The sequence below is a fragment of the Rousettus aegyptiacus genome, unplaced genomic scaffold, assembly GCF_014176215.1.
Source record: "Rousettus aegyptiacus isolate mRouAeg1 unplaced genomic scaffold, mRouAeg1.p scaffold_m13_p_16, whole genome shotgun sequence".
Classification (NCBI taxonomy): Eukaryota; Metazoa; Chordata; class Mammalia; order Chiroptera; family Pteropodidae; genus Rousettus; species Rousettus aegyptiacus.
The window spans coordinates 21,062,999-21,082,243 of NW_023416291.1; the positions used below are offsets into that span (position 1 = coordinate 21,062,999).

The window sequence follows — 19,245 nt, forward strand, 5'->3', positions numbered from 1 at the left end:
ACCTAATTTTAATAGTATCAGGTCTATATACTATTTTATGTTTAAACATAGTCATTTTTTTTTTTTTTGCTTCAAGTTTTTGCTATTGAACTGTTCTCTCTTTTGTTAAAATGAGAAAGTTATGACTGGTTTTTATGATTGGTAGTGCTCTCTCGATGAAGATAGTTTAACAGTATCGACTAAAGAACAGGGAGCTAATTTTATATTGTTGCTTTGAATTATGTCATGTTATTTTTTTAAGGAAGAGAAGATCTAGAATGTAAAATAGGCTTTATTCAGAATAAGGATTTGCCAGGGCAGGGGCATAAGATTGATGTTGTTTAAGGGTACAAACTTATAATAAGTAGTAAATAAGCCATAGAAATCTAATGCATAGTATAATGAATATAGACAATAATATTGTACTATAATTATGTAACGTGATAAATATTGCTACATCTGCAATCATATCACAAGCCAAGGATTGCTGGCAACTAAAAGAAAGGCATGGGACAGAGAGAAGATGGACTCACTGAGACCTTGATTTCATTCAGACTGGTAGCCTCCAGAACTGTGAGAATAATTTTTTTTTTTTTTTTTTTAGTCACTAAGTGGTAATTTGTTAAGCATCTCTAGGAAACTAATACAATCACTATCATGACATTAGTGGTATCCACATCATTGTTTTTGTTTATACTTTTATCGCCTAAGTATGCATCCCCAAACACTATGGCTTACGTTTAAAATAAACTTTTTTGTATTAAAGTTAATAATAGATTTACAGAAAAGTTGTGAAGATAGTACAGAATTCCCATATACCCCTCCCCCCATATAGATTCCCCTATTATTAACATCTTACATCAGTATGGTACATTTTTCACAGTTAATGAACCAATATTGATACATTATATTACTAAAGTCCATCCTTTGTTCAGATTTTCTTAGTTTTTTTTCAGCCATTCATTCATTCATTCATTCATTTATTTATTTATTTTTAGCTAGAATGATCATGTAGCAGAATTATACCAGATACAACAAACAGCCATACGTGAGCAAATTGTGTGCCTTCAACTCTTGGTTCCTACATTCTTGGACCACATTCCCTGATTCTCTGGGGCAGAAAGGTTGGCTGGAGCATGAGGACCTCCCTGCTGACTCTGCATAACTAGTCCATGCCCAGGGCACAGGCTGAACATGTGGAATGAGGCCAGACAAGTTACACCTGCTCCCTGATGAAGCCCATAAGAGAGGCTTTGGACCTGGCAGGGACCACTGGACCACCTAAAAACCTTAGACTGGTCTACACCCTACAATTCTCTTATCCAAAGTCTCACTCACTGGAGAGCATAGAGGAGTGAGGCATGCGAGCCCCCTCCAAGCCAATGCTTGGTCTTCGGTGAACAGGGATAAATAAAAATTATGTTCCACAAGTGAACTTGAACAGAACCAGTGTAGCAGGTGAAAGATTCCAAAGCCCCATTTAGTACTGAGCACAGGAGACCAGGGGACAGTGGAAGGGGGAGATGTGTGTGTTCTGCTGTGGTCACTGCTGTGACGAGCCCTGTCCTACTGTCCTGGCCTGATTTGTACAGTTCCGAGCTTTCTGAATCTGCCCTTGGGTGGCCCTGGGCTCTCACACTTTTGAGCCTAAACCTCCCAGCCTCAAGCATACAGAGTGGACACTCGAGAGCCAGAGGCCTGTCTTGAGGGTGAGTAGGCAAGCTTTCTGAGCACACCACCTCCACTGTCCAAGAGGATGCTGCGCTCCAGGAAGGAGAAGGCGCAGCTCTGGGAGCAGGAAGAAAGTTGAGCTGGGAGAATGACAGGAAGTCAATGTCTTTCTGTTCCAAGATCAGTTTTGCCTGTTTTGAACTTTATATAAATGGAATCATACTGTAGCATTTCTCTATGTTTCTTAACTTCACTGTTATATATATTTTTAAAGCTTTTTGTCAGGATTTTCCATTTTGGGTAATAATTTTAGTATGCTTTTCATCATTAATTTTTTCTTCATACCCATACATTGTCTGATTTAGTTCAATATAGTTATTTCTCTTGTTCTTTTCGTTTTTCTCCATATCTGCCAGGACTTTTTGATAGTCCTCATTTCTTCCATTAGACTTTAAGAACTTTCAAAATTTCATTGTAATATTATACACATTTATTGTTACACTCTTGTTATAATTTTGTTTTGCAATGTTTTGGAGTCTAATTCTGTTTCTGCAGATTTTTCCTTCATGTGGCTCATTCTTTTTTTTTTTTTTTTTTTAATTTTTATTGTGAGGCCATAGTCTTTGTTTTTTACTTACAGTGTTTCTTTGAGGCCTGAATTTACATCTAATGAAAGGATTTGCATTTGCTTCTGCCATGCGCCTGGGATCACCACCTACTGGAGACCTGTTTAAGCTAAATTAGCATCTTGGGGCTTTTCAGGACACAGAAGTGACATAGATTCTAGTCTCAAATGTGTGAGGGCCAGCGTGTGGTTATAAATTCTCAGAGGTGCTGTTTCCGGAGAAGAAAACATTGCCTTACCATCTCTGTGGGGCTGCCGCCATCCTGCAGCCTTCCACTGGGACCCAGTATTTCTCAGCGTCTCCAATCTGAATTCATAGCTCGTGTCTGTCCCAGCCTGATAAAGACCGTGCTCCTGGCTCTCTCACTAGATCCAGGCTTTCTCATGGTTTGGGTTTCTGAGGGTTTTATTTCTTTCATTGTATTTCATTTCATCTTCAGCCATATATTTAAAGAGACAGTTTATATATTTTATCCTTTTTCAGGTATTCTGTGCTGAGGGGATTTTATGTTATTTGGTTTGTCACATTATTAGTAGTGAAGCTGTTATATTATTCTTCAGACTTTTCTAATTGCTTGAAATTTTATAATAACTACTAAACTATACTATGACCATTTCCCCCATGTCTTTATATATAATTTTCTTAAGTGTTTATAAATGGATGTGTAGGATTTTATAATTATTTAACTAGTTCCCTTTCGATGGGTAGTTTTCCAGTGTTTTGCTCTTAAGAACATTGATGAAATGAACAACTTTATAACTACATTTTGCCATGCAACCAAGATAAACATGAGAAGTAGAGTTACTAAGAGAGGCACTACACATGTAAGGCTTTTGATACCTGTTAAACGTAGGCTGTTCGGGAGGAGCACCCTACTGCATCCACGGCAGGCGGAGAGCTCCGGGCCCCGGCCCCGGACTCTGTATCTGCGAGTGCATGTCAGCATTTTCACCGTGGACATGGAGGCCCTGGCCAAGCCGCGGGGTTTCTGTCAATATTAGCACTAGTGATTCTTACTCTGTGCTCTTGCTTCCCTCTTCCCAGGTGACCTCGCGGTGGACTTTCCGATGCCCAGGATGCCCTCAGGCCTTGTCACACGATGATTCCCACTTTCATGAGCGGCACAAATGTATCAACTTTTTTGTCAAAGTGTATGGCTATATGCCTCTACTGTACACTCAATTCAGGGTGGACTCTGTGCTCTTCAAGACTCGCCTGCCCCACGACAAGACCAAGTGCTTCAAGTTCATCTAGGGGCATTGCAGGTTTTGGGGAGAGGAAGAACAGAGTGAGGGAGATGGCTCATAAAGTCCCTAGACATTGAAGGACCTAAGGGGCATCCACTGGGTGGGTGGCCCAGACCCTCTGCAGGGAGAGGCAGCAGGTGGAATAGGAAGCAAGTAGTCGCCTTTCTCTTGGAGCTGGCCACACTGGGCCTGGAACCCTGGTCGGAGGACACAGGGTCCCCTTCACAGGGCACTGACTGATAGCTCACACTGAGGACACGAGGACTCTGGAGAGTCACTCTCACGGTTCACAAGCCCAGGACAGCTGGTTTGTGGTTTTTAAATTCAGTAACAACTATTATTATTTAAAAAGTTTCAGATTTGCCATTTAAGGCTTATTTATATCTATGTGTGTATATATACATATGTATGTGTATATATGTGTATATATATATATGCACACACACACTCACATATACATATATATATATATTGGGGGGGGGTGTTGAAATTTCTGCCTATCTCACAAAGTGAAGGACCCACCAAGGCTCCTGATGTTTGATATTTTGGTGGAGATGGATCCTGGCCTTGTATCTGTCTGGCTCATCCTTAAAGCTCATCTCCATCCTCCCCAAGGGCATCTGTGTGTATGGGGCCCCGATGAGTTAAGACCTGTCAATTTGTTCCTTCTCCCTGTTGCCAACCAGCGACCTGTAACTCGCATCTCCTCTCACTTGAGTCCTTGGGGAGGACTGACACCTTTGGGAGTAGCTGTTTCCTCGTGCTGGATTTGATGGTTTTTGAGGATTTATTCAGTCATGCTGCCCCAGTCCTGGTCCCCGCTCTCCCATTCTCTTCCCTGTTTGGAGGAAAAGAACGAGGAAGGAAGGAGACCTAAAGACAGCACTCCCAAATGGCTCTTTTTGTCTGGCCCTCCTTTTAAAAAACTTGTTGTGCTTGGGCTTCAGGCTTTCCTGAAGGTTGTCTCTTGTGTGAAGCTGGCAGGCTGCACTTCCAGGTGTGTGGTCTGGAGCAGTTTGCAGGTTGGCCTGCTCTGTAGTGTAGAACAGGCGAGTGTCCTTTGCAGCTCCCACCCGGCTGGCCGGGAAGTCTGAACAGCAAGGCACCACCTGCCTTGGGATATCTGCCTTGGTGAAATTCACCTTCCCTCCACCTTTATCTAGGCCTGAGTCCTATGTTACCTGTAGTGTTTGGATCCCGAGTGCCTGGTTGTTTCTAGGACCCCCTGAGGTTCAGAATGTGCCAGAACAATGGGAGGATATTTGTTACTTTCAGCTCAAATCCAGTTTGAAATTTAAGCGGCATTTTCATCCCACATTACCACTTTCTACTCTGGGTTTGAATTTTTCTTCCCTGGGCTGAAATGAAAATAAGCTAACTTTTTTTTTTTTTTTTTTTTGGTGGTGGCGGCAGTAGCGGGTGGAAGAGCGTGTTAGTGGCGTTGGGCAGGGATTCAGCCCATGATTTCTGCCGTTTTTCTGGACCCCACTTCCTTCCAGTGGAGTTGAGTATAGGTGGTTTCCTGCAACTGAAGAACGCTCAGGTCTGTCCTGGTCATGCACATGCCTTAAACTGGTTGTCTTCCCCAGACCTCGACGTCCTGTGCTTCTGTTTCTTAGGGGCACATTCTCCTGTGACCTGCCTGTACCAAATGGGTTCTCTTCAAGTATCATTTTGAAGCCAGGTTCTGTCCTGTAGATACCACCCACCCGTAGGGCTAGCTTGCCCTAAGGGCACCTCTCCATTGGCAAACAGGACCAGAGCTGCTCCCAGGACTTGCGTCCTCCAGAGGTTCCCACTGGCATCTTCTCTCCCCTTGAGGCAGCTACCTAGGAAACTGAGTTATGTTCTTCAGCAGCCCCACAAAAGGGCCAGAGCCCCTGCATCCTAACTTTCTAACACCCTTTCCTTGACTTCTGACGTTATTCTTTTTAGCAGTAGCCTTCTTCCCTCTGGGAAGCCAAAGAGTATGGTGTTTTGAGCTATGTATGTGGCTGCTATTTTTATCTCATTTATTTTAATGTGAGGAACTCATAAATTGACCTTCAGTGGGGCCTGGTGAGAAGGGAGTAGTCTGCATCAGGACCTCCTTCAGGAAGACTGTTGGGTCCCTGAACGCTTGGTAGATCCAGTGGCCAAGTGGTCTGAGCTTACGGAGAACATTGAAGTGCGCTTCAGGGTAATGATGATAGAGCTCCCAACAAAGAACACCGTTTGGCCCCGAGCAGACACTGACGTGAAGAACCTCAGACAACAGGCTCTGGTGGACACTGCCTGTGTTCCTAAAGGACACTCAGCAGCAAGAGGCAGGGCAGTCGGATCTTTCAGTGTGCTTGGTGAGGCGCTCCTGGAGGATGGCTGCTGCCTTTTGCAAGGTGGATAAGGGAGAAGCCCAGCTCCATGCTCAGAATGCCTTTGATGCTGATCTGCCACTTTGGGAAACCCAAATGTTGCCGTGACTCACTTGAACATGAAAACAGCTCTGCAGATGCACATGGGTTTCTTCAGCTGCCTGCAGGTAACACCTGGTCGCCAATCTTGGCTCCCAGGGCCCAGGACACCCTCGATCTCCAGCCAGCCAGCCAGCTTGCCCTTCACTGCGAGGGGCATCCCCCTAAGTGAGTGCCTCCTGAGGTGCTCAGCAGGCCGTCCTGAGCGTGTGCACCACCGCTGTGGTTCTCCGTGCAGACTGACTGCATCGCAAGCCAGGGCCCGCGCACCAGCGTGGTGGGTCCTGTCTGGCGGATGGGAGCAGCCCCTTCCGTAGCTGCCTGCCTGTGTGCTCAGGGAGCTCCTGGTTTGAAATGATGCTGTTCTCAAGGGGAAAGCTCTTTGATATCCATCCTGCGTCCATCCACCCCACCACCCCTCTTCCAGTCATGAGCACAATGGTCTTACATTGGGTTTTTGTAAAAAAAATAAAATAAATGGAGACTAACTCAAGGAGCTTGGAGGTCTTTTTGTGATTTTCCTCTGCAGGCACAGAAGAGCGACCTCACAGAAGGTGCTTTTCTGATTCCAGGGACCTACCAATGCATGGCCAGCTGGGACCCACCCCCCCCTCACTCCCGCCCCTCCATGTGAGAGGGGCTGTGCGACTGGTCCTGGAGCAGCCCGCGTACCTGAACCTAGGTGACATCGTAAACATGCGGTGACATGGGCAGCCTTGCCTGTGTCCATTTATGGGATTAGTCATTTGATTACATAGGAACTTTGGTGTCATTTAACCGGTTTGTGTAGGATGGCAAGTGGCATATATGTCACCTTTATTATTTCATGGTAATTTTTAAAATGTGCGTGTGGTGAGGGGAGCTCACGTGTGCTTGTGCTCCCAGTCCAGAGGAGAGGGCTTGCTTAGAATGGCGAGTTGGGTTAGAGGTGATTCCGTTGACGTATGGGGAGTCACTAAAAGCATCTGCATCTAACTGATGCTTCTTAACCGTCAGAACCCAATTCTTCTGGGGTCTGTGCTCCTAGACTTCTGCTTGGCTATGGGATCAGAGCCATCTTAAAGAGAGGGCACCAAGTCATGGGCATTGGAGGAGGTGGATGAAGATAGGAAAGACGATGGAAGCCAGAGAAAAGCCGAGTTGCGGGGTGCTCCTCGCCTGGGCTCTGCAATTGGGAGGGAGTTTGCTTTGCATTGATGATCCTTGGAATGTGTGGGACCTAAAAGTCAGTGTACTCTTCAAGTAGCGTTGACCTTTGATCAGGTTTGTGGCAGGTGAGCGGAATGGATAATGTCATATAGAGAATGCAGACTTGGGTCTGGAGTTTTGGCTGCCAAGTTCCTATTCATCCAACCATCCACCTCCTTGTTATAATTTGTCTTGGGACCAGAGAGACTTGAGGAAGTTGCATGAGGCTGGAGAAATGGTGGTTTTATTGTACACAGAGATAGCATGTATACTATGTATAGGTTCCTGTCAGTTCCTACTTAAAGTGGTCACTGTTAATGGTTAATATTATTGTCACTGAAATTGAAAGCTCTAAAATATTTACAAAAATGTTTAAAAGGATAATGTTGCAATTAAGGGTATGGCTCAGGAATAGATCTCATTGGTTCAAATCCTGGGTTGCCCATTAAACTGGTGGTGAGCAAGTTATCCTAAACTTTCATCTCATCTATAAAATGGCAAAAATCATGCCCACGTTGTAAAGAAATGTTGAAAGTTAACAAATATGAAGAGTCCACTCCTTGGCATACAACAGCAATGAACATACTGTAAACTTCTTAGCGGCTCTTTCTGCACCCCATTTGTTTTAATGAGAACTCACTGTTCAAGACTCAGCTGCAGCATTGCCTTTAGAGCAGCTTCTCTTCTGAGAAGTCACTGCTCACCTCTCCCCATCTCCTGTTAGATAGAGCAGCCTGATCTATCTTTTACCTCTGTGCACTGTAATGGTTTATAGCTCAGCTTCCCACATCAGACTGTAAGCCTCGAGACTAGAGCACATAATAGTAAGTGCTGAATAGTTTTTTGATAAATGATTTGACAAAACTAGAGGATCACAGAAATAGTTGGCGACAAGCTGAATAGTAATCAGTACTATAATGCTTTTGGAATTCAGTATAGCTAATGTGGTATTAACCAGTTAAAGGAAGCTTGGCACTGGCTGGCCAAGAAGTCTTATATTCACTACTTTTATTATTTAAATTTTCACTGACAAAGGGTGATGAGAGAGCATGCCAAGAATTAGACACAGAGTGGATTCCAGAAGAGATCATTAAGGTGGGAAGCCTTGCCATAGGCCAGGTTTGGTTTGACATTTAATTTCACCTGCTTCATGACCTGTTTTAATTATGCCACTTGTTTTATCTTTCTTTATTTGTCTTCGTATTTGTAAGAGTATAAATCCTGGTCATACTGAAGGGTTGTCACGTTAGAGTTTAAACTATTTAGATTCTACTTATTTACTATTGCTCCCAATATTCCATTATAGGACAAACCTGTATACCTAGCAGCCGGTTTACTGTACATGCTATGTAGCCATCTACATATCCATCTGAAGTTACCCATCCTACTTTTGTTTCTAAGTAAATTACTGACGTCAATGCATTTCCTTCTAAATACATAAGCACACACATCATTAACTGGAGGTCAATATTAGTTTCTATGTGTTTTACATAAAACTTACATATTAAATTTACACACAGAAATGCACAAATCTTAAATACACTCTTCAGTTTTGACAGTTGCATACACCTATGAAACCTAAACCTCTGTTAAGACGTAGAACATGACCAGCAAACCCAGAAGGTTCCCTCATCTTCCTTCCTAGTCAGTCTCCACCTCCATCCCCAGATATGACCAATGTTCTGATTTTTTAAAAAAAATCTTGAACTAGTTTTCCCTGTCCTAGAATTTCACATAAATGGCGTCACACAAATTTTATTTTTTTTGTGGAACGTTTTTAGAAACTTGGTGTAATGTTTTCGAGATCCAGGGAATGTTGTATGTGTTAGTAATTTCTTTCTTGTATTGTTGAGTAGTATTCCCAAATGTAGTGTAACAGCATTTGTCCATTCTGTTGATAGGCACTGGGCTGTTTCTAGTTTGGGACTATTCTGAATAAAACTGCTGTGAAGATTCATGTGCAAGTCTTTTTGTGGATTTATGGGTTTTTTTATGTTTTTTTTCAGTAATGCCTAGGAGTGGAATTGCTGTGTGACCGCGAAGGTGTATGCATGTTTAGTTTCATAGGACGCTGCCAGGCCTTTTCTGGCGTGTGCCATTTCGTGCTCCCCTGAATAAGATTTCCTGTGTCCACAGCCTCGCCCATCTGTGGCATTGCCAGTCTGAGATCAGCCATTCTGGTGGGTAATAGTATCTTGTATTTTCAATTTGCATTTCCCTGATGATTAAGACATTAAGAACTTTTCATGTGCTTGCACCCTTCATATATATTTCCTTTGTGAAATATCTAGATAGATCTGCTCATTAAAATACAAAACTTAGTTTGTCTTTTTTAAAATACATTTTTAGTAGACTTTTATTTTTTTAGCTGTTTTAGATTTACCAAAAATTGAGCAGAAAGTAGAGCTCCTCCATTTTTCCTACTGTTAATATCTTGAATTAGTGTGGCACATTTGTTACAATCAATAAGCCAGTATTGACATATTAACTGAAGTTATAGCCTACATTAGGGTTCATTCTTTGTGCAGTATATTCTGTGGGTTTTGACAAAAGCATAGTGACATGTATCCACCTATTCATCCTTCCCCCTCTCCAAACCCCTGCCCTTTTTGCTGTCTCCATAGTTTTGCCTTTTCCAGAATGTTATATAGGTGGAATTGTAGCCTTTGCAGACTGGCTTTTCACTTAGCACTATGCATTTAAGTTTCCTCCATCTTTTTGTGGTTTGATAGCTCATCTTTTTTATTGCTGGATATTATTCCATTCATGTAGATCACGGATGTACTGTTTGTGTTTTTATTGTTGAGTTACAAGAATTCTAGACAATGGACTAGTATCTTTACCCTAGATACTAAGTAGCCCATTGTCAGATAAAGTTTTTGTAAGTATTCTTCCTAGTTCGTGGCTTGCGTATCCATTTTCTTTATGGAATCTTCTGATGGGCAGAAGCTTTGAATTTTGATGAGGTCTAATTTATAACTTTTTTTTTGTTACTGCTTTCTTTGACTCAAGAAACCTATGCCTACCCCAAGTCATGAAGATGTTATATTATGTTTTCCACTAAAAGCTTTATGGAATTAAAGCTTTTAATAGACCTAATCTCTTAGGTCTAGGATCCATCTGAAATTAAAATTTGTGTATGTTGAGTGATAGTGGTCAAGCTTCTCATTCTTTTTTCCTATATGAGTATCTAGTCATTTGTTAAAAAGACGTTCTTTTATCTACTGAATTGCTTTGGGACCTTTGTTGAAAACAGAATGACTGTAAATGTGGTTATTTCTGAGCCTTTTCTGTTATGCTGATTTGGTCAATCCTTGTCAGTACCTGTGTGGATTAATGCAGCTTTCTAGTTTTGGAATAAAATAGTATAAATCTTCCAACTTGTTCATCTTTCTCAAGATTGCTTTGGTAATATAGTCACTTTGTATTTCTATATATAAATTTCAGAATTAGCTTGTCAATTTAATTTTTATTCTTGTAAAATATACATAACTTAAAAATGGCTATAATACAATTCAGTTGCAGTAAGTACATTCACAATGTGTAACCATCACCACTAGCAATTGCCAGAATTTTTTCATCTTCCCAAAAAGTCTGCACTCGAACAAAAACTCCCCATACATCCCTCCCTTCAGCTCCTGACAACCTCTATATTGTCTCTACGGTTTGTCTATTCTGGACAATCACATAAATGGAAGCATACAATATTGAGTCTTTTGCATCCAGCTTATTTTACTATGTTTTTAAGAGTATTCTATGTTGTATTCTATATTCTATGCATTAGAATTTCATTCCTTTTTATGGCTGGATAATATTTCACTATACACACACACGATTGTATATGTAACATACTTTATCCATCTATCGATGGATACTTGGGTTACTTCTGCTTTTTGGCCATTGTGAATAATGCGGTTATGGACGGACACGAGTGGACAAGTATCTGAGTCCCTGCTTTCAGTTCTTCTGGGTATGTACTTATGGACAGAACTGCTGGATCATATGGTGACTGAATACTTATCTGAGGAACTGCCGAAGTGTTTTCATTAGCAGCTGCACCATCGTATATTTTACCAGCAATGCATGAGAGTTCTAATTTCTATCTAGCCAACACTTAATTAAAATTTTTTATTATATAGCCATCCTAGTAGGTATGAAGTAGTACCTCATTATGGGTTTGACTTGCATTTCCCTAATAACTAATTATATTCAGTAACTTTTTATGTGCTTATTGGCCATTTGTATATATTCTTTGAGAATACAGAAAGAATATTTAATAGAGAAATGTCTGATCAGCTCTCTGCCTAGTTTTTAAATTGGGTTTTTTTTTTTTTTGTTATCCACAGGGATTTTGATGGTATGGTATTGTATTGAATCTGTAGATCAATGGGTAGAAGTGAAATATTAATATTGAATCTCTAATTCATGAACATGGTGTATCTTTGATTTCTGCCAACAAGGTTTTAAGACTTTCAGTGTGGAGATCTTATACATCTTTTTGAAAGTTTATTCCTAAGTATGTTTTTTCACGCTATATATGGGATCTGCAATCTTGGTAACTAACTTTATTAATTCTAGTAACTGCCTTGTAAATATCTTAGGATTTTCTATATAAACAATCTTTTGCTCATGGTCCTGGAAATTTGCTCCTCTGTACTTATGAGCAGTTTGGGAGAAATTTGCATTTGGTCTAATATGTTGGTGTGCTGAAGTCATCAGAGACAGTGCAATTCCCAGAATATAATAGGTGCTTATAAATGCTCAGTGATGATTGGAAAGGCTTGCTGATGATTTAAAAGACTTTGTAAAATCAAAGTTCATTATTCTCAAAGTACTGTGAACATTATAGTTACTAAATTAAAATTTATAGTCTAAAAAATGTTAGCAAACTTTTAGTTGATAATGTGTTTAGTAACCCAAAATTTACTGTATATTATGTGAATCAAAGTTCCTTTTTAATCAAAGTTCCTTTTTATTTGTGGTTGGTTTCACAGTTGTATGTCAGGAAGACTTATAAATGAGTTAGGGATTATTACTGTGGTTTATTGTAGAAGGGTAAAGGATAAATACTGCTAACATAAGGATTATGATGCAGAGGCTACTTCTCAAGTTTTTCAGAGGCCTCAGCAACATAGGAGAAACATTTTATATGCTTAATGAGATGTGGGCAAGACACCTTTTCAAGACTTATGGTCCTGTGACTCAAAAATGTTTAATACATGTAAAATGTCCCACTGCCCCCACAGTTTAATGAGATACTAACATATAACATGTACATTTAAGGTTTGCTATACATAGATATTGAGAAATAAGTTAATAAATCCATCCCCTCACAAAATTACCAAGTTTCTAGTGATAACCTTTAAGATACTCTCAACAATTTTCAAGTACATCAAATACAGTTTTGTTACAGTGTATTTTTATCCACTCATCTGTTGACAGACACTGAGGTTGTTTCCATTTCTTAGCTATTGTGAATAATGCTGCAGAGAACAATGGGAACACAGATCTCTTTGAGATCCTGTTTTCATTTCGTTTGATTATATATCTAGAAGTGGAATTGCTGGGTCATACGGTAGTTTTAATTTTTTTGAGGCACCTCCATACTGTTTTCCATAGCAGCTGCATCAATAATGTTTGAGAGTTCTCTTTTCTCCAAATCCTCGCCAAGACTTCTCTCCTGTCATTTTGATAACAGCCATTTTAACAGGTAAGAGGTGGTATCTCATTGAGGTTTTGATTTGCATTTCTTTATATATTTTGGATATACCTGTTGGCCATTTGGATGTCTTCTTTGAAAAAATGTCTGTTCAAGACCTTTGTCCCTTTTAAAATCAGATTTTTTTTTTCTATTGAATTACATGAGTTCTTTATATATTTTGGATATTAAGCCCTTATCAGATAGGTGGTTTGCAAATACTGCCTCTCATTCGGTAGGGTGCCTTTTCATTTGGTTAACAGTATCCTTAGCTGTGTAGCAACTTTATTTGATGTAGTCTTCCATGTTGATTTTTGCTTTTGTTGCTTCAGCTTTTGGTGTCAAATGTCGAAGGAGCTTTCCACCGTGTTTTGTTCTAGTAGTTTTGCAGTTTTGTGTCTTACATCTATTTAGTCCTTTTTGAGTAAATTTTTATGAGTGGTGTTAAGACAGGGGTCCAATTTAATTTTTTTTACACGTGGCTATCCAGTTTCCCACTGTCATTTATTGAAGACTCTCCTTTCCCCATGGAGGCTTCTTCACTCCCTTGTCCAATACCAGTTGACTGTATATGTGTGGGTTTCTTTCTGGGCTCTTGATTCTGTTTCCATTGGTCTCTGTGTCTGTTTTTATACTAGTACCGTACTATTTTATTTGCGGTAGCCTTATAATAAAGCTTGAAATCGGGAAGTGTGATACCTCCAGCTTTGTTCTTTTTCAAGATTGCTCTGGCTAGTCAGTCTTCGTGGTTGCATTTAAGTTTTAGGATTGTTCATTCTTTTTCTATGAAAAATACCGCTAGGATTCTGATAAGGATTGCACTGAATCTATAAATGGTAAAATATTTTTATGATGTGATTAAAACCCATAATGGTCTACTAAGAGGCACTGGAGACTGTGGTTATCTTTAGAGAAGAAACTCATGATCAGCTCTAGCCTCTAGTAAGATAAGACATTTTTGGCTCAGTTCTACACTGCCTATCTTCAGGATTTAATTGTGACTTCCTCCAGAATTATCACTGGTTATTTCTGCCTGATTTGAACCTTGTATAATAAGAGTGATGTTATTTACTCATAATTCCATTGCAATGAATTTGAGACCATCAGGTGTTTCCTACCTTTCCACAGTGTGGCATGAAACAATTCAATTTTCCTTAAGGCTACAGGGGAAAAACTGGACTCGGGGCCAGAGAAAAGAAGTGCCTCCCCTTCCTACTCACCAGTTTGCTTGGCTCATATGACTATGTTATCATACAGCTTTGGCAGTGTCTTTACTCTTATTTCTGCTGATACTTCACTATAGTTTGGAAAAGCCAACTCCTGCCTTTATAGGACACCTGAGAGGTTCAAAAACTTCAAGTTCCTTAGGGATTAAGGAGAGTAGTTGTTACCTTTACTTGAAAAGAAATGGACTGATAGGCATGTCTCCCCTTCCTGGCCAGCTCCTGATCCCCAGTACTCACATACGACATATGGTAAGGCAGAAGTCACTTATTGGCTATGTGTTTTTGGGAAAGTTACTTAACCCCTGTGCCTCAGTTTCCTCATCCAATACCTTGACTGTAGCCCTGTGGAGTGAGAACCCTGAGCCAGAGCATCCAGCGAAGCCACACCAGATTCCTGACCCACAGAAATGGTGAGATATTGGTTGCTTTAAGCCACTAAGTTTTGGGGTAATGTGTTACATGACAATAGATATACCACTTTGAAAGATTTAAAGCAATAATCAAGTTCCTCCTTACTGATCAAGCCCTTTAATAGAAATTAAACTTGGACATCCAAGTCATTCCTGGATGTATCATTAGAACATTTAAGTAAAATAATCAAAAACTATTTTATAGTTTTTGAATTTTTAAGATTTAAAACCACTTGGCCTATATGTGATGCTTATTTACAATTGTCTTCCCCTAAAAACAAAACTAAATTTGCAAAACTAAATCTCTTGTAATGTTAATCCTCTCTCATGGTTGCAGGCTCCTAGTTCACTCTGTAGACACATCTTAGGCCCCTTGATTTGAATGACCTGTACCTTCAAAAACAGAGACCCATTTAACCATTCCGATGCCCTAGCCTGGCACAGCTGGAGATAGCAAAGATGAAAGTGGCTTTTTCCTCCTTGAATGAAGAACTCATTCTCACTGAAATTTCCATTTGAGAGAGAGAATTAACAGTCAATTCTTCGTAAAGCCTGAGCTAGTAGTTCTACAGTATTTTATATAGTTTTTGGGTCACTAGATCTCTTTGTGATGCTTCGCTGCTAGCCAAGTTGGAGAACTGACAATGTGCTGAATTTCAACCAGCATAAAAGATTAAGAAAAGCAGGTCGAGCTGGGCCTGCTACCGTAGTTGACCAGTTCTAAGACTTGCACTTCACTCCCCTACATACTAATACTTGCAGAATTGGCATGTGAGTTACAAACGATGCTATATAACATTAGACGTTATCTCATAACTATCTGTTTAAAATTGTTTAAAAACAATTCGGAAGCAGCAGCATTTCGAATACAATAACTTACTATTATTACTAGTGGGTCTCTGGGCATCTACGTTTAGTGCTCAGCTTACTGCAGAGAATCTTGATGATCAGTGGGAAAGGCAGTAACAGGCACAGATCAGCTAGTGGAGTACAAGCGCCTTGTTCAGGACCCTTCCCAGAAGGCTAAGGATGGGGATTTTCATTATAGACACAGCTTAGACAAAGTTAAGCACCTTTTATACAATTTAAGAAAAATATGAGTTTTTTTTTTTAAAAAAGCCGGGTTATAAGATTTAATGCGCTCACCAAACTAAAATTTGCTGTAGTATTTAAATCAGTATAAATTGTCAATTCAATAGAGCATTGGTACTTACTTCTATAAAAAAATAAGTTTATTAACAAAATGGGCTCACAATATAAAATACAGATAAATGGGTTCACTTTACTAACTTTGGGGGCTTGTCTGTCTTCCTAGGTGCAGCACTATAGACAAGTAAAACAAAATCCAAGACTAGTTCTGCCCAAGGGTGAAACTGTGGAAAAAAACACTGGCCACTCAGGACAACAAGTTAGTCATATCTATCTCCCCTTCTACCACTGACCTCTCAGAAAACTGCTTCTGTCACTCTTATGCTACTTCTCACCTCGGGGCCTTACCATCCTGGCTCCTCAGGAGAGCCAGACTTGGGAAGAAAGAAAAAAATGAGTCTAAAGCTTAAAACAAAAGTTCTTGCCTGAAGTGCTAGAAATTCAGACCAGGAGATTCTGGCCATAACTCTGGATAATGTCCCTCAAGAGCCTTTTTTGCATTAAGCTAGAGAACACCACAAAGACATGGCTAACCTCTTCTGCCCTTCCTCAGCTGGCCTGTGCTGGGCAGCCAGTGTGAAGGGCTGCTGGGTTTCAGGGAAGTAGAGGTGGCTTAGATGTTCCATTTAGAACTTCTGTAGGAATTTGAGGACAAGATCCCGCAGTCGTACCCTGAGCGTCTCATCATTGTCACAAATGATATGGGTTGAATCTTCCTCAATCTGGATGAGTGTCTCAGCTTCCTGGAGCAGGACGATATGGCCCTTGGCTGTGTCTTCCACTTTAATGTCACTGAAGCCATGCTGCTCCAAAAAGAAGAGGGAAAGGGGTTGATGGGCACACTGAAAGGCAGGAGGATATTTCAGCAGCTGAGAATTCTAAAAATGACACTTCCTAGACTTAGCTAAACTGAACATTCCAGAAACTGGCATTTCTGATACTCTTCAGTATGATTCTTCAGCCTAGGCCCTACCTGCTACAGCAGTAGAATTCAACCACAGTTCTATGTACAGTCAATCCTTGAACAACACAGAGGTCAGGGGCACCGACCCTCCATACAGTTCAAAATCCACATATAACTGTTGACTCCCCCAGAATTTATAGTTATGCCTTGGTATCTGCGGGGGATTGGTTCCAGGACCCCCTGCGGACACCAAAATCTGTGGATGCTCAAATCCCTTAAATAAAAGTATAGATCAGTGACTACAGTCAGCTCTCTGCATCTGCAGATTGAAAATACTGTTTTCAATCTGAGGTGGGTGAATCTGCGGATGCAAAATCTGGGGATATGGAGAGCTAACTAGATTTTCATTGAAAAAAAATCTGTGTATGAATGTACCTGCACAGGTCAAACCTGTGGTGTTCATAGGTCAACCATACTTTAAAAAAGAAGCCCCCAAACTTGCAAAACTCATACAAAACATAACAGCACTTCTATAACCTGCTTAAGCTTTTGTGGTTGAGAAGCACATCCAAGTGTCTGGGTTCAGGAGTCTGGGATGCTGGGCTGTCCATTCCAGCCTCCGTGCCAGGCCCCTGGGCCCCGGGAAAACCCCATCTTGTCCTAGGAAAATGCCATTCCTCATAGCAAGATACCAATGACCTTTTGATTTAGCAAATCCCTCTCACGGGAGAAGGGTATAAGGCAGGCAGCATAGCAAATACTTCTCTAGCCATCTCTAATGCGAATTATAGGATTTTCCTAAATAGATATAAACTTGAGAAGGAAGAAAGTAAGTGGAAGACTGATTTGCCTGAAAGGGGACAAGACAGGTAAAGCATATGACCAAGGAAGTTTTCTCCACCTAGTTCTAGAGAGCACATGTGTAGTTTGGGGCAGGAACTTATATTCTTCCTGCAGAAGGAAACAGGGCAGATGGGGGAGGGGAACAGTCAGCTCCTAGGGGTCAATTCCAGATAAACCAGACAGAACTAGTGAGTCTTTCTGGTAAAACAAGTTGCTTGAAGTTTTTTAAAAAGTCAAGGTTGAGTCCCATCATTAGGGGCCAGGAGCACTGCAAGGTCACGAGGAGGCAGTTACTGATGTCACACGGGGTGTTCCCATGTTAATTCCCATGGAGCATTTCCACATTACTGAATAGGGGCAGGGGGAGCTGCACACCTAGTTGAAACCCTTCCTTAAGGGAAAATTCAATGACTAATGGAGAAAAATCCTAATAAAGAGAAAGGCTTTAAGATTTCAAAGAACTCAGCAACTGAGATGCTTAGTTTGGAGCAGCCATCAGGGACAAGGGTGCGGGACAGCTGCTGAGATGGAGATGGGCCATTATCCTCCAAGACGACAGCCTACTTCTCTTCCCTCACGCAGTCAGAACTGCTGGGCCCTGCTTCCCAAAATCCCAGGGGCCCAGCAATGCTGATGCCCTCTGCCCACAATCCGGACACTCGGCCCCAAAACTCTCATCTCCTGTGACATGGCCATGCCAACTCTGACAGCAGAGGAATCCTTGTAGAAAAGTGAGGCTCTAGATGGGGCACATGCAGCTTTACCCTGGCCTTTCCCAGCTTGTCCAATGTCACATTTAGGTTTTTGAAGCAAGGCCTGTCCTCAAGTCTCGTTCCCATAAGAAGTGGGGTCTGGTGAAGCAGCTGTCTGGCTGCTGTGTGATGGGAAGGAACGCAGAGGAGCAAGCGGGGGAGGGGGGCTATGGGGAAGGAGGGCACACTCTTCTCACCTTTTAACTCTCTCCTAGCATGATCCTGGACCAAGCCAATGCCTCAGGGATGGTAACTCAAATAGTGGAGACTAAAAAGCACCGTCCTGACAGTGCAAACTTCACGCACTCACCTTCTCCAGGGTCTGCACGAACTGTTCTACAGGGATGGAGCCGCTCAGCAAAGGCTTCAAAACCTTGCAGTCTGGAATGTCTTCATTTGCCCGCTTTCTCTTCTTACCACCTGTGGGCTGCGCGGGCCTGGGCGGGGGCTGGTGCAGAAGGAAACAGGGATCTTATTCAGAACCACCCCCGCCCCCCAGCAGCAGAGGTCAGGGCAGGCCACACTGAGAACCGCAGTGAACCTACCCTGCTCTCAGGTACCTCTTCCCTAACAGAGGCCCTAGGTCCTGGTGGCATCTGCATTCAGGATCCCTAATAGCTGGCCAGCTCTATCTGGAGTTCCAGTACAAGCAAGCTAATGCCAACTAGCCACATAGTCTCAACACCTTAACTTGCAAGTTATCTTTTATCGAAATTATTTTTAATTTGAATTGATTCAATTCAATATTTTCTGAGTAAATTCTTAATAAACTGTTGGCAACCACAGATATAGCAATAGCACAGAGGCAAAGGACTGTGCGGTCAGATTGAGTGGCTGAAACCCTTCTGGCTCTGGAACCTTTGTCAAGAAAGTAAAGGTCAGAGAAACTGCCTATAAGATGGTGATAAGAGAATTTTGTGAAGATCCAAAAAGACACTGCACGTTAAGGACCTAGCATGGTAACGTGCAGTGGTCCAGAAGCAACAGTCCAACACAAAGTTTTCCTAAGCTTAACCGTAAGACGAGGGCTTGAAACAGCTCTGCCACAAGGCGGTAAACACACCACGAAAGTGGGGCGCGAGGTGCTGGGGAGACGGTGCTG

The 19,245-nt window shown here is 41.5% G+C and overlaps 2 protein-coding genes across 7 annotated transcripts in view; one reads left to right on the forward strand and one right to left on the reverse strand.

Annotated features, from left to right (window-relative positions):
• EXTL3 (exostosin like glycosyltransferase 3) overlaps window positions 1-6,466 on the forward strand; it is a 56,661-nt gene extending 50,195 nt beyond the window's left edge. For 4 of the 5 annotated variants that reach the window (XM_016144670.2, XM_016144671.2, XM_036233582.1 and 1 more), the window contains one exon: window positions 3,321-3,868. In XM_016144670.2, the coding sequence (XP_016000156.1) occupies window positions 3,321-3,530 (210 nt within the window). In that variant the 3' untranslated portion in view covers window positions 3,531-3,868. Of the gene's footprint in view, window positions 1-3,320 lie in introns of all 5 variants that reach the window. The other variant, XM_016144667.2, reaches the window with a different exon arrangement.
• A 9,142-nt stretch (window positions 6,467-15,608) lies between these two features.
• Window positions 15,609-19,245, reverse strand: part of INTS9 (integrator complex subunit 9) — an 81,525-nt gene continuing 77,888 nt past the window's right edge. For both annotated transcript variants that reach the window (XM_036233584.1, XM_016144675.2), the window contains 2 exons: window positions 18,454-18,591; window positions 15,609-16,447 (listed from right to left, as the gene is read on the reverse strand). In XM_036233584.1, coding sequence (XP_036089477.1) covers window positions 16,271-16,447; window positions 18,454-18,591 — 315 coding nt within the window. In that variant the 3' untranslated portion in view covers window positions 15,609-16,270. The remainder of the gene's footprint in view (window positions 16,448-18,453; window positions 18,592-19,245) is intronic.